The sequence below is a fragment of the Penicillium arizonense genome (assembly GCF_001773325.1).
Source record: "Penicillium arizonense strain CBS 141311 chromosome Unknown PENARI_contig003, whole genome shotgun sequence".
Lineage (NCBI taxonomy): Eukaryota > Fungi > Ascomycota > Eurotiomycetes > Eurotiales > Aspergillaceae > Penicillium > Penicillium arizonense.
In genome coordinates this window covers 2,247,271-2,262,562 of record NW_019173280.1, presented here as the reverse complement: position 1 = coordinate 2,262,562, position 15,292 = coordinate 2,247,271, and the positions used below count along the sequence as shown (strand labels likewise).

The window sequence follows — 15,292 nt, the reverse complement described above, 5'->3', positions numbered from 1 at the left end:
AGTCCACGTATGATACAAATAGAAGGTCTCAAGTACAATTGACATATATTTGTCAGTAAGAGATAGAAAAGTCCATGATGTTGAGATAGTAAGCTTGTGCTGGATGCTGGCCGCAGATTTCGACGGGAGACATTTGATATTTAAGCTTGCGGAGAACGGAAGAACTATCCACCGCTCCCGGGAGATTATCCGCCTTTCGGAGCGTCCAACGAGCCCCGCGCCACTTCTGCCCAATATCATCTGCAAGACCCTTTACTACTGTCTCCCCTTCATGTGAGTAACCAGAACATGTTGCATCGGCTATACTAATAAAACGTCAATAGATTTCGGCGCAGTTCAACTACATTCGCACTTGCTCCTCTCGCAATCCGAGCGCATATCTATGGCTACGCAGGGTTCGGATGACAACTTGGTGGAATCTTTGGCGATACCTTCATCCATCAAAGACATCTACACTGAGGCTTGCGAAAATGATCAGTCTATAGCAGAATCCCTGTCAATCCCTTCTGATCGGATATCCGCCACTATGCTGGTGCAGGGCCGGGGGAGGGAGGTAATCGCTAAGATTGAAGAGCTCTCTTTGGTGAGGATGCATGATTCAGCTTCAATATAATTGGGTTCTGACTTGGAATAGAATAACCCGATTCGAAAAGAGCGCCAATTAAAACAATCCGGAATAAGACCTGCTCTCCAGGTTTTCTCCTCAGGTGTAAACATAGTTGGCCAACCCTATATGGCAATTATACCGTTTTACATCAAGGGAAAAGTGACACTCGGCGAAGAAACAGTTCAGTTGGATCGCTACTATCATGTGTATGGTGAAAGTCGACTGGTGATTGAGAATAACGCGAAACTAGGGATTTGGGGGTATAAATTGGGAAATTAGCATTATCACCTCATTAAGATACATGAAGTTCCTGGTGAGATCATAGGCCGAGATTGTGAAGTGGAGCGATACTTTCAAAATCAAAGCAAGACCTTTGGGCAATATCATCCATAATTCCGGAAACATCAATAGGTTGGTTGGAAATTTGTTCATAGAAAAGGTGCGCAAATTCGGCCTCGGTACAATCCTCTGGATTTAGCGATTCGGCTCCGTTGTCAGGGACATCAACGTTTGTAAACCCCAAGTTCGATGGAACCGAATCTTGCGGAACAGAATTATCGGTCCTTCGGAACTTCTGTCTCCCTGATTCCAACCCCGAAACTGGGCTATAACAGAAAATCACTTGACAAATGTCAGCATGGAGTAGGTTAACTCGTTGAACGAAGTCAACTCACAATCGTAGGAATTTTGAACTTCACTGAACCATGGGCTAAGGTCTCGTACTAGATCGAGCAGATGTATCTTGCTCTGCAGAATCGTGACATGTATGTCGTCTGAAATTAATTTGTCCGCAAAGCGTCGCATTTCATCATAGCGGAATCTTCGAAATTGATCTATATGCAGCCCAACAATGGCGGAAATTGCGTTGCATATGCTTGGCAAACCATTTTCTTTTAGGCGTTCGGAAATGATCTTCTCAAAAACCATATGCTTGAGACCAGCAGATAAGGCTTTCGAGAAGAAATTGTTGTTCCCATAATTGAAAATATTGACGTTAGAAGGACTTGGAGACAAGATGTGTTGATAAATTTCCTCGAGTTTCGTCGGATAAACTTCATCATCCAGCTGCTTGTTTGTGAATTCCAGAGCAATCGATCTGAGTGCAAGAAGTCTCAAGAGCTTTTCCTCAGGGCCAAGTGACCGATCTCCTTCTAGGCGCCTTATGTGCTCCAATCGAAGGTCCTCATCACAGCTTCGCTTGCGAGATAGTAGGTAGCTTGGTGACAGTTGGCCAGCTTCCCAAACCCAACTTGCTGATTGCTTTATTCGTTTCAACAAGTCAGGGACATGGTCTGGTGGTGAAAGAGCACGTATGGATTCGGCGGGTATAGCGCTACCGGAGGAGTCTCTGGCCGGTATCAACTGGGCGGTTGGAGCGGAAACTTGCAGGCTAGCGAAGTGAGGTGTTTGTGGAGATAAGACGCCTTGGTCGCTGAGTGCCGTCGTTTCAGCAACTTGGAAAGGTTGAGGTGAATGTGGGGGAGATGGCACGCTTAGGGTTTCCCCGGGAAAATAATCGGTGAACCCGACAGGCTGAAGAGGTTGAGGAGACTTTGAATTTGGCACGCCTGCTTGGTCTCCGGGTTCTGCAACTTGAAGAAGTTGAGGTGAATGTTGAGGTGAATGTGGAGGAGATGGCACACTTGGCGGGTCCGTAAGTGTCACCTGAAAACCAGGTGTCGAGGGTATTAGGTTTTGCTGAAGACGTTGACCGACTCTCCTAAGCGTCAAAATGGTCTGTGCTGCATGCGAGTGAAGATTGGCATCAGATGCATTTCGTATTGTCTCCAAGGCTACTAGAAGGTCCATTTTGATGAGAGATGAGATAGTTCAAAATAACATTCTGGAGTCAGGCTTACTCTTTAGTTTTTACCATGAGCTTGGACCCACCGTCGACAATGCGAACTTCTGGCGAGTCTTAACGCCATTCGAGTGTCCAACTTCAAAACGTGGTTTGTGAATGGTCCCGCTAGCTAGACTAGGGTTCGGACCCACATTCGAGTGTTCAACATCGAAATGTGGGTCTGTTTTGATATATTTGGGTAGCTTCTACGTACGCGCAAGGCGCGGTGAGCAGTTGGAAGCTGGGCCTTCGCTCGTGTAATCGTTCGAATGAGAGTGATTCGCTAATCATAAGATTGCGCGGTCTGACTGCATTATCACACGCCTAATGCAGGTGACATGCAAGGGTTCCTCACTGCTTACTTGGGGGCGGAGTCATTTCATTGGAAGCCTTGTTCGAATGCAGGAGAATACGGGCGCGCCTAGCATGGTCCTATGATTGGCATGTCACCACCGCGTGCGGGGTTCGCGCTCGATCGTCCAGGAAATGCTCAGCAGGGTGCGGAGATACCCAAATTGGAAACGGGCCTCTTTCTTCTTTTTTTCACGTGTCAGAATCAGTTCTCTAGTGACACTAATGCCTCTATCGGTTCAATTGAATTGTCATACAGCGTAGTACATTCTGGCCAACCGCTGCTGGTAATGTGGGAGAAAAGCCCGTTCGTTCAATTTGGTTTGTTGTTCGTTCTCCCGCTTATACCAATATCCAGTCCGTCAACCCTAAGAAGGAAAAGCTATAAAGTCGTTGACAATTCCTTGTCATGTAACATCTTTCTATTATTACTGCCATCGCTCTTGCTACACATCCTCTTGATACAAACCGCCCCGCCGAAAAGCCCATACTATCATTGAGAATCCTAAGTGACCTCATACCGTCGTCGAATATGAATTGTCCAAATCCAAATTGCAAAAAGGGCAACGTGTCCGGGAGAACTCACTGCGAGTTCTGCGGCACCGAACTCCCAGCATCTATGTATCAACCCATTTTGGAAATGGTACGTCTCGATAATATCCCGGCAGAACTTCAGTCCCAATCTCATAAATACTAGATGACTGCCATTGCTTGTGAGCAGGTTGATACGAACCAACTGTGAAAAGATATCTTGAAGTCTGCGTTTTGCCCGAGACAGTGCCAATCATTACTTTTACTGTGAACAATTGGTGGAACAAAGCGATGGCTCTCTTCGATTCTTATGTTTCTTTCTCTGGCAAACTCGAACCACATTCCTTTAGAAGTGCCAGCCCTCTCTCATTCAACTTAGGATAGTTGCGCAATGCAAAGAAATCCAACCAAAAATTGCGGGCCTCCGTATGATCGGGTAGGTGTGTGCAAAGCAAGTCTTTCCATTCTTTATCATCTTGCCCCAGACCAATTCCCGCACAAGTAAATTCCCACCAAACAGGGAAAAACGCCGAAGATTCCCAGTCCAGAATCCCAGCCAGGTTACCATTCTCGACAATGATATTGACGTTGGTCAGGTCGCCGTGAGTAAAGGTATAGGGAGTCGCAGCTGGCATCCGCTGACGCAATTTCGAACGAACTTGCTCTGGAACTTGAGTCAAGGCCAACGACATCTCAGCCCATAATTCATCGTCAGATGAAAACGGCCCGTGTCCAATTCCATAGCCATTCGGAAAAAGAAAGGCTGAGTAGATTGGCTGCCCGCCAAGGCTTTCCAGTCGGTCCGAGCGAAGCTCATGAAGCTGCATCAAGTACTCAGCAGTCTGTTTTGCGACGCGTTCTTTGTCGGCCGATGTCATCTTTGGCCAAATTTCACTCAATGGTTGACCTCGAATCCGTTTGGTAAGGAGAAAACTAGCCCCGTCGTCTTCTTGCCATTCCTCAACGATTTGAGGTATAGGAATTGAGGTTCTTGACGCCAAAAACCTGATATTGGGGACCTCAAAGTTGGGTGGTTCGGAAGACCGTTCTTTCAGGATCAAGTTTGAGCCTAAAGACCATACCCCTCGATTGCTGACACCGTAGAAAAGGTTCACATGACTCTGGTAACGACATGCGTCTTGACGTGTTGGGGACCAGCTACACGCTGAACAGGTATTTTCGGTGGCCATTTGGTAAAGAAACGATTTTTTTAAAGGGATGTCAGATTTTGGTGGAGTCAGGAGCATCAAAGGCTTTTATACTGACGGGAGGAAGGGGGCGATCGGCGCGACAAAGTCATAGTAAAGATATATCATATAGGATAATAGTTTATCCGTAAATTTCCCCATAGGCATTAGGTTGATTTATTTTCCAACGGGTGGTCCTCGCCGATCGACTTCTCTAAAAGCAATAGAGCTACAAATGCCCACTTCGTACACCGGCATAGTGGACATTCATAAGCTGGATTTGTGTTCAATTTACATCACTCAAAGATTTCTAACGGACTTTCTTCGAACCAACGCTAGATCTATCCGCACACTGGGCCTTTATAACATTGAAGTTAGTAATGGAAGTGGCAGACCAAGTACCTGTTTGTATCCACAGGCTATTGGTGAAATTATCAGTCTCATTCCGGGGGAAAAGTAAATCCGCGTGTCAGTGTTGTCAGTGCCCATGGCAGGGGGATGGAAGTTTGAATAGGAATGAATAACCTTCCGCTCTCACCCGAAACGCGGAGCATTGGCTGCGGGGCGCGGAGACCTAGCTTCCGAAAGAGATACTAGTTCATGAGTATAACATCGTGTTCCATATATCACAATAGATAGAGTACCCCAAAATAAACTCCATTAATTCAATACTTGAAGAAGCATTCGAGAGGATCACAGCAATCGTATACAGAATAGCAGAGGCTCAAGATTGTCAGGTGCAGCTCTAGTGCTTGGACTTATATCCTTAAACTAGATCAACAACATGGCGGATATATATTATCCTGCAAATGGGTAGCATTCGACGTATCCGGTGCAAGGCGCCCTACAAAGAGGACATCTTGGAGTCGCAAGGTTTCCTACGCATGACTTGCAAACCATATGCCCACATAGCAAAGTCACCCAACGGTCTGGCTGCATATAGCAGATCTTGCAGTCCAATTTTCTTAGCTGTGAAAGTTCCTCTTGTGTCTTTTGGTGCCCGTTCCTCTCCAAGCGAATATCCTCTCGAAGTATTATGTTGGTTTGTCGTAACTGTTGAATATCATGGTCAAGCGCTTTTCGGAGCTTCTTAAAAGCACGATCCTAGCCTTTTATTAGCCATAGAAGAATAAGGCCTTGCGAGGAGCTCGTACCAGAGTAGATGACTCCTCCGTTTCGGTTCTTTTGCGTTTGCGTGATGGTGCCGTGTCAGCCGCATCATCACTAAAGACCATACTCTCGAAATCAGGGTAACTGTAATCACGCCGAGGGCCCCTGTGAGGTCGCGAGGTACCTGGCTCGGGGTTTGGTAATCTCTCATCATCGGCTATGATAATTGCATCGGAATGACTGGCCATTGTGCCGCTAGTCGCCACTTGGGGGAGGAAAGCCGATATAACCTGGCCGGATGGGAAGAAAAGGGAAAATCAGGGAACGCCGCTAGCTGGGGGAAGGGGCCCCCTTATATTCCCGAGGACCAACAGTGACGGAGTCAACTCCGGAAGATGATTGGACTCTGGTGTGTTCGTAGTGCATAAGTAGCCATACTCAAGCAGCTTCACTCAAGCCAATGAAGATCCTTGAGTATGCTTCTGGGCTCTTTGGCCCCTGGGACAACTTATGCCTCGGGGGACAGCCTCGAGCATGAAAGGATTAGTGTCCTCTTCCTCTTTTCCTTATCTTTATGGCTGTCAATGACTCTTATTTGTCAATATGGCCTAATGAAGCCAGTCCGACTGTAGCTGGACTGCCGCTCACTCCCGTATCTATTTTGCACCGCCGACTTCCCAATTCATGGCGCTGCAAGCCATCGACGAGATTTTTCGAGGCTCATGTAGATATGGCAAGCCTGTTGGCCTTCCTGTGTTATGCCAGACTCTCCCATGTAAAGCACAGATCAATGACTCCTGTCCACCGCAGACTTCCACTAGGATCGCTGGTCTTAGTGTGAATTAACCCGGCAAAGACGTGCTCCATACCATCATAAAGAGTCTCCGAAGTCTGAGGTCATTAAGAGCAGTCTTACCCGCAGACTATTCTGCCACGGGCATCCCGTCTCGTCGAAATGAATCCTGTAATGCTTGGGGGCCAGCGACTGCTTGTCCTTCAGTTCTCTCATCTTGTGGATAAGTAGAGTTGCTTTCCTGGTTACAGGCCCTTGGGCGATCTTGTGGCCTAGTTGGTGAAGGCTCACGAGAATTTTCACGCTCGGGCTCGGGATGGTGGTTTTGCCGGGTCTGGAGATCTCTTGGAATATCAGTGAGAATAGTGGCTGCCTGCGTATCGCTTGGTGTCGTTTCGGCAGATGCTTCAAGGGCTATAAGCGAAGGGCTGGAAGTTGGATCCACAATGTTTGCAGTTGAGACTCCGCCATAGCTAGCAGTAATGGAATCGAACGCTCTCTTCAAATAGGAATGAATGTGATATTGGGGTAGTGTTTTCGTAAAGATGTTGACTGCTTCAATTTCCACGATAGTCCACGGGTGTCTCTCAAAACTGATGCCATAAGCATTTTGTTGACCTGTCACTTAGATTGAAGACATACCCTTTCATAGTGCTGTCTTGGAAAGACAGCAGCATTCTAACAGGCGCCAATTGTTTCCATTTCCATCCGGCTCTCGAATAATCTTTAATTCTGCTTCTGATCTTCCCTTGATTCTCAGGGCTGGCTTCAGGTCAAATTTGTATTGTTATAAAGCGTAGCGCCCCGGGCAGAAAACTTTTTCTTGCGTTGAGTTACTATTCGCCATGGGGGACCTTCTTCTGGTCTTGCTTTCTCCAGAGACTGTTCGCTGAAATTTACGTACTTGATTTAAGAGGGTGACCAAGAGAAGTCTTCGTCGTAACGGGCCGACTTCGTGCATTCTTACCAGATCATTGTAGCAGCTTCTCAAGACATTCCTGTCAGGAGGGCCACCATGCCAAAATATTCTGGGCTGGAAACGCGGAGCGTTGAAACTGGGCCAGGTGGCCCCTCAGAGCGAGCCATGGCGGGCCTGAGCCACCTCAGAGCCAGCCTCCATGCAAAAACAAATCCCCGGACGATCAAGGCACCCTCTTTATAAGCTTCTCCACATATTCAACATTAACGCAGCTCACCTTTTGAATCCCCTGAGGAAGAGTCCGGGCAAAAATCGCTGCTTCGACGCCCTCGTTTACTTTCTCTTTTCCTCTCAACTGATCTTTCCTCTTCCGAGCTGGGCTGTTCCGGAGGAGTTTGAGGCCGACGACGCTTTCCAGCTCCCGGGCGTAGACGATTGATAGAGCCCTGCAGTAGCGTCTGCCCTCGCTGTTCTTCTTCGGCGCGTGAAAGAAAGTCACAAAGCTGTCTCGATGTAATAGAGATTTCTTGATCGAGACTAGTGAGCCCCTGTGAGAGTTCCTCGGTTGCGAAGTCCCTTAAAGACAGCCGGAGCGCTATTTCCTCGGCTGGAAGTCCAGAATCTGTCCGAAATGGCTGTAACAGTCAGTATATAAGTCTCAGAAACATTACCGCTTATAGGGTACGTACCAGCGCCTCAACCACAGCGGTCGCTTGAAGCTCCTCCGCGCCATCCAAGGTTGTGTATTCCGGTCGCCATACGGTAATAGTCGCCTTTTTGGACCCTTTATAATCAATATCGAGGGCAACCACCGCATTCACACTCCCATCAGTGTCCAGGATGTACTCGTCCGCTAAGTGCGAAACACGTCGACTTTTTTGCGAATAGCACACCTCTATAATAACGCCAGGGTAGCGTGCTCGCCGGTGCTTAAATGATGCGTCTGGCTCCCGCTTGGAATAAATCTGCTTTCCATCTCTTGTCTCGTCGGGTATCATGATTCGGGAGGTGGCAAGGTGCTCGACCTCCTTCGCAAAATCAGCGTAGGGTTTCTCCCTCTGCGCGAATTGCTTCAGTTGTCTTGAAATCTCCTCGACTATCTTTGCACAGAAAACATCGTGGAGAGGACTTGGCATTCGGATAGTCAGACAGGAACGACAAGGATCGTAGTCGTACCTATAACACAGCTGAACAAATATGCTTTTAATAGCGAAGCTTGACAGAACTCACCTCACTTTGTCTTCGACGTAACCTTTGAGAGGACTATCACTATCCAGTACACGCAAAGCTTCTGTATAATCGTTCAAATCGAGCCGGTGCTGCCACCAAAATCGTGGCCTCTGACCTGCACGATGGAGCTTAAAACAGTTTAGCACGCGTTGAGCACTTCTCGACAACGGTTTCTCTTTCGTAGGCGGCGGCGTCAGGGGAAGTTCTTGGAAGCTCCCTGGTGGAGTAATCTCAGTCGCCATGAGAGGTGGTGTGCCAATAATCCGGCTAGTTCCTGGGAATGGGTTGTTTATGTCGATGGGAAGGGGCTTTATTTGGGAGTCACGTGGTGATAAGTTACGCTGGCCCACCCCTATCTGATGAAGAACGCCTGGGTCTTGAGCCCAATCACTGAGGAGGAATATTGTTTCTGCGATCAATCGCAATCTGAGGGTATACGTTGCTGGTGCCAAATGCTATGCCGAAGCAAACAGTCGGATGATCGGAAGTGGCGAAGTGCAGATGCCAAGGCGCAATTCGTAGCAGATTGGACAGTCTTGCCCAATGATTCCGCTACACACACACACACAATTCATTAACGCCCGGCGGCTGAACCGAAAGGGCAACTATCACTGATCTAAATATACATGCTTTAGCTAATACTGTGCCTCCTTGGAGCCGATACCAGATTTCTTTCAGTTTATGTCATCTCGGCTTTCAATCTCACAGCTGGTCCCTGTGGGTTAGTATCGTTTAGTAGACTAGCTTGAAGACGCTTCTTCAAGTGTTCAACATCCTATCCTCGGCAGGATTCCGCTACAGTACGTCCCGAAACTGGTGCAACCGCCTGCACTCTTTAAATGATTATTTAGCCCCACTGCCAAGAAATGCTAGACCATATTAGGAAGATTATCGGAATAACAATATTCCTGTACCAGTCTCGATACCGTGATTTACTTTCATTAAAATACGGTGCCTCGTCTTGTGACTGTATTGGCGATCCAAGGGAACTAGAATTTTCCATGGAAATGCAAACAAGTCAAACACTAGAGCTTGGGAGTCCCTCGATAATCGTGACTAAGCATTCACCTACACCCGTTCCCGTGTGTAGGTGAGCCAATGCCTATTCATAAACCAATGCCTATTCACGAAAAATTCAATCTTCAATTTTTGACCTTACTTTTTACCACCAAAACAATGCTGAATGGTCTCAGGATGATCACCAGGCCCCGGTTGATTATATTCACCACCTTAGTCGACGGGATCTCCCGCCAGGACAGTGCTGAAGCTGAATGGTAAGAAGGGTGTGCCCTCCCCAGCGAAATGCTTGCTCATAGCCTCGATCCAATGCAACCGCATCGAGTGCAGCATAGCACTTGTACCCTCCATAATACACAAGATGCAAACAGACAAGGTAAACCAAAGGTAAAAATTGATAACAATCATTATCACCCGAATTGTGTGGCCGTCTTTCGCGAAGGCGGCGCGGAGAGTCATGTTCCAGAGTACGACAGAAAGCTGCTGGTGGGCTAATGAAAGAGCCCAAAGACGCAGGTAGGAGGCAGTGTGTGAAATGCAATTAAGACAGAACTCGATGGTGTGAATGACTTGGTGGATCATGATATCGAAGAAGTCAAAACCTTCTTGGTTATGATAACCAGAGTCATCCTGGCCTATTATGACCATGGTATCGCCTTCACCAACCATGCCATCGCGGGCTCTGCCGGGCCCATCGTCTATGTCTCTGTCGTCCTCCAAAGCGGGGGCATCACTCAGCTCACTGAGACTGCGATACCCTAGATCGCAGGCACGGTTGTGCTCCCAACGAAGGTATAGCGGCTTCAGTAGGAGCATCACGGGCACTTGAACTGCAGCAATGACGAGCAGTAACACTTGCACTGTACCCTGATATGGATACAGTTGTTCCTGGACTGTACCGGGGCTTAGAAACATGAAGATTAACATGTTAAGGAGACTAGGGGGGCTTTCTCCACGGCTATTCCAATCAACAGACCATTTGTAGATAACAGTAATAACAAGATAGCCGAAGATGGACTGGTAGAATAGCATGGCGGGAAAAAAGTTACCCCAAATGTCAACTTTGGATTTGAAATGTCGCCCATTAACATATTGGAGACAGAGAGCGTAGGTCATCTGGAAATTTGTCAGCTGACGTTCTCATCGGGTAAATTTCTGGTCATAGCACTCACATGAGCCCAGCCAAGGAGTATGCTCATTTTCATTTTCATACTGTTTGAAAATAACAAAGAGTTCTCTGCGCCGTGCCAATTCCAGTCTAGACCTACAGGGTAGCGGTGGCCATCTTTCAATGATGCCTCATTGATTTTGCCCGCTTCAATATCTTCGGGCCATTGCCATTGGCTGGAGAAGATAGTCAAAGGCCGGGAGAATATGTCGTTGTAGATGAGGCCGGTGTACATGGAGAAAAGACCCATCATCAACATGATGTAACGCCCGTAGAATGCCATGTAGGACAGCTCGTCAAGCTTAGTTCGCTGAAGCTTCTGCTCCCAGAAAATCATTGCGGCCGAGACCATGGTCACCAACGCACCATGCCCAAAATCACCAAACATAACCGCGAAAAGGAATGGGAAAGTCACGACCATGTAAAATCCTGGGTTGATTTCTGAATATTTTGGAATGCGATAAGCATTGACAATGGTCTGAAAAGCTTCGGTAAATTTATTGGTCCGAACGTAGGTTGGTGGAGTACGATTAGTTTGCACTTCGTTGAGGACGGTGGGCATAGAGATTTGAACACGATCATCAACATCCTGGAGTGTTGACTTGATGCGAGCGAGGGTGTCTGTCGGGCACCATGCTTCGGCGATCAGTACTTTCCGCGCTTCACAATGATCATAAGAAAACTTGTTTAATATGTCATAAACCGCCTTTTCTTTTTTAACAATGACCATCCAATTAGTGAGTGACTGTGCGACCTGGGACAGCTCAGATATAAGCCTGCGCTCAGTGTTACACAACACACTAGATACTTCATCCAACCGTTTGTTCACCTCTTGAATCTGATCCTCCCTTAATTCGTTATCCTCATCGACTCCATACAAAGAAGCCCCTAGCGACTCGGAGATTTTGCGAATCTTGGCGAGAACATTTTTGCCGTGAGCAAAAATTAAGAACACATTCTTGTGGGTTTGCACTTTCCTTATAGGATCAGAGATAATTTCCCGGAACTCGGAATGTTTCATGTATAGATTACCGCGCAGTGTCCGCCAAAGAGTACGTTCCAAAATCCCGAGACACTCTCGTGGGATAACGCCTGTGACAAAGCCAACACCCAGCCCCGTAAACCTCCGTTGGCCTTGGCTATCACCGTCTGCGGTGTGGAAAGCGCGTTGCTCCATATCACGAAGAAGAGGGGCTTCGTCATTGTCGAACGATTGGCGGATATCTTCTGCAGAATGATGGGCCTGATTAAGGGTTCAGTGTCCACGCCAGTCAATTAAGTAGCGCTATGATTTACCTGATCAAAAAAGCCACTAGCATCACGAAGGACCCAACGCCATTGGATAAGGTCAATTTCTTGTTTCTTCAAAGCTTCGCAGGAGTCGTTCAATGAGACGATCCGCTGTTCAAGGTTCTCACTTTTCTCGGCCAGCTCATCGATCTCTGAAGCCAACGGAGCTGCCGATGTATCGCCGAAATCGGATGATGGTCGTATTGGAATAGATGCATGCTCTACTTGGGAGTAGAAGTAGCCTATGATAGAATTGGCATAGAATCAGCGCCTGTCGTCAAGAAAACATAGCGGTCTTCTGATAGGATGTTAGGGGCATACGAAGCTGTCTCTCAACGTTATCCAAGAAACGTATATTCCTGGTAAATGCCCGTTGGAAGGCATTGGTATCCGGATTTAGCTAGAGAAAGCGCAGCCATGATTAGCATGTATATTTTTTCTTAAGGAAATTTAGTCGGGCATCCTCTCAGTACTCACGTCTCTAAACTGCAACTGGCCGACCTCACCTAGAGCACCAACTATCTCCCTTCCGATTTCGTTCGCAATAAAAATCTGGATCAAGCTCATACCTGAGGACCGGAAGAAGGTGTCTCGTGAAGCCATTCTAGTAATTGTGCTTGTATAGCCTGCACACAAAGCAACACAGTATCCGGCTCAAGTACAGTAGAAAGCAGAATTGACACAGAAGATGAGACGAGCAGCGGTCACAACTTCGCAGGGTGCTTAAATAGGTAGCTACATGTCACATGATAGAATTGACATGAATGGAAAGAAAACGCAAACAGTTCCACAGGCGACCAAATACGTCAATATAGGTGGGGGGAGGTGACGAGGATAGGTATACTCCAGGTCCCAAAAGATTGTCAATCACCGCTGACTCAGCGGGGATTTTGACGGAATCAGTGTGGACCGACAGTCCAATCGCGAATAGGAATAACGCAAAGTGGTCTGAAATTAAATGTCCTTCATACTGCGACGATCAGGCTCCTCAGTACAAAGCCCAAGGCTTTGTACACTAGTCTTTTGTCCTGGTGCAGCGGTTTACTTCTTAGGATGCCCCCTAAGAGTAGGTCGTGACACATACTATAGTAATCTTTAACTAGTGTAGCGGGGGAGTATAGTATCGGACTTGAGGAGTTATTATTGGTGGATTATGTAAAGCGAGCTAGCCGTATATCCGAAGCCCCGATATGTAGAATTGCAAGTCCCATTCGGGATCGCAAGATAGCATCAATCAACACAATCCTTTCGCTCGCAGACGTCCTATTTTGTGCTATTCTACGCAGTACATTGTTGTTGGTGGTGGTTTGTTGTATCTCCTGGCTTCCCATTCCACCCGCACGTTCTGATCGTGCAGCCTCGAGCATCCCATCCCGCCTCACTGGTTAGTTATGGCAGTGAGGACTGACTAAGCTAATGAGAATTGCAAATACACCGAATGACGATACAGTTACTCCACCTCTTTCAACAGATTTGACGTAACGCATTAATTGCAGGCTCTTGTGGTAATGGCTTTTACTAGGTCCTTTGAGCGTAGGAACCCAGGAAAGCAAAATTATGTCCAGAACATACTATAAATCAAAGCCAGCAATGATTTTCAGAATTACCTCGTTATCACTGGCATGAAGTTCGTAACGAGATGGTTAAAAGGAGTTCACATTCCAAAATTCGTCCTGGAAACAGCAGAAATGGCTACCTGGACAAGCTTTTGCATGAACGGCTTAATTATATCGATGTTTGCAGCGTTCGGACGTGACTCGCGCCATTCTGCATGACTTTCGATACAATTCACAGCTTGTTCTATCAGCATAATATCAGCGGCACTCTCGGGGCTGATAGGACAAATAACTATGCTACTAAACAATGTTATCACGGCCGAGCACACGTAAAAGATAGCAAAGCTTGTTATCATCAGTACCGTACCTTCGAAATGATCTCAAACTCACTCACCGAAAGTTTTTCTTCTGTACGTAAAGCTGCGCATCGAAAAATTTCTGCAACAAAGAGCGGGCGAAGTGTACTGTGATCATCAAGCTCGAATTGTGTCCCTGTATATTTGCAGGTTTTTCTCCCATCCATCTGACACAGCGGCTGCTGGACTGATGTATCATTATCATCCAGTAGTGCCATTGTATCTGAAAAAGCATCAAGTACTCCTTAAGTTTGAGGTCCTCCATTGCAGGAGTGGTAGATATTGTTGGGCGAATCGCTACAGGAAGCGATAGTCGCCACTCCTCTAATTGTTCGTCCAGGGCGCGAATACTGCGCAGAATATCTGCTTCCGGTAACTGATGAGCTAATGGCGAGTAAAGCTGATCGTAGATGCGGCCCTGTATGACACTGAGCTGCGCCATAGCAGAGAAACAGATTTCCGGGTAGCTCAGGCTTGCCAATTGACTGAAATGAAGGCCATTGGGGATTGCCAGGTCACAGTGGTTATATGCCAGCAACGGAGATGATCCAATTCGAAGGCACAACTCTTTGTCCATTAGATAGCAAATCCAGAAGAGATTACGTATTTGAATTTCCACCGGCGAGGGTGTTCGCTCTCGCGAAAAGGGGTCTAAGTGTCCTTCAAGTTGGAACAAAAACCGACTCGCAGAGGACAGTAGCGTTTCAACAACGTGAATATTGCCGGACGATAGTTGATAATAGGCTGACTTTTATTGGGCATTAAAATGGGTCCTGATAAGCCCGAAAAAGGGACTAGGAGACTGATATAAATCGCAAACATACCAGCATAAGAAGCACCTGGAGTCCGTCGAGGGTGGCAGGCGCAGAGAGGATTTGGGGCAAAAATGCGACTGCTTTGCTTGCATATTCAGAACTCTTCGATTTGTATCCATTCTGGTAGGAGTCTTGGTCGATTTCCTTTGAGAGAGCAAAGAAGGCGAAAATAGACGCTTGGGCTACCCCTCGGTTCGGGAATAAATAAGACGGCTCATTTTCATATGCTACGGCAATTGTTGTCTCGAACAATGTGGGATGCACGACAAACGGAAAAACAAGCACGTAAGCAGATCGGTACCATTGAAGGAGTTTATGAACCATAGCCTTCTCCGGTAGATCTAGATTTTGATAGTCCGCGGGGTACAGATTGCAACCTGACGAACTTGATGAACATTGTGCTTGCCACGGGGGACCAACGACAAAGTACTGCTCGAGGTCGAATTTCTCTCCCGTTTGGTGCTCAATCCAATTCTGTCCACGGCTGGAAAAAAATGGCAGACCGTTAAAGAGGCTTAT

At 47.1% G+C, this 15,292-nt stretch overlaps 4 protein-coding genes across 4 annotated transcripts; all 4 read right to left on the bottom strand.

Moving 5' to 3' along the window:
• Positions 1-1,225: 1,225 nt before the first annotated feature.
• Positions 1,226-2,416, bottom strand: PENARI_c003G01461 (uncharacterized protein; the record flags this gene model as incomplete). The annotated part of the gene is made up of 1 exon (XM_022628098.1): positions 1,226-2,416. One exon carries the CDS (start codon positions 2,414-2,416, stop codon positions 1,226-1,228), a length of 1,191 nt encoding a protein of 396 aa, XP_022491598.1.
• Positions 2,417-6,552: 4,136 nt separating this feature from the next.
• On the bottom strand, positions 6,553-8,813 carry PENARI_c003G07305 (uncharacterized protein; the record flags this gene model as incomplete). Its single annotated transcript, XM_022628514.1, has 4 exons — positions 6,553-7,040; positions 7,619-7,976; positions 8,031-8,469; positions 8,572-8,813. 4 exons carry the CDS (start codon positions 8,811-8,813, stop codon positions 6,553-6,555), a joined length of 1,527 nt encoding a protein of 508 aa, XP_022491685.1.
• A 988-nt stretch (positions 8,814-9,801) lies between these two features.
• PENARI_c003G09222 (V-type ATPase subunit a family protein) lies at positions 9,802-12,649 on the bottom strand (the record flags this gene model as incomplete). Its single annotated transcript, XM_022628646.1, has 5 exons — positions 9,802-10,704; positions 10,857-11,999; positions 12,053-12,288; positions 12,368-12,446; positions 12,524-12,649. The coding sequence occupies 5 exons, from the start codon at positions 12,647-12,649 to the stop codon at positions 9,802-9,804; spliced, it is 2,487 nt and encodes an 828-aa protein (XP_022492087.1).
• A 1,426-nt stretch (positions 12,650-14,075) lies between these two features.
• PENARI_c003G02026 (fungal specific transcription factor domain-containing protein) lies at positions 14,076-14,400 on the bottom strand (the record flags this gene model as incomplete). Its single annotated transcript, XM_022628146.1, has 2 exons — positions 14,076-14,145; positions 14,201-14,400. The coding sequence occupies 2 exons, from the start codon at positions 14,398-14,400 to the stop codon at positions 14,076-14,078; spliced, it is 270 nt and encodes an 89-aa protein (XP_022492091.1).
• Positions 14,401-15,292: the final 892 nt, after the last annotated feature.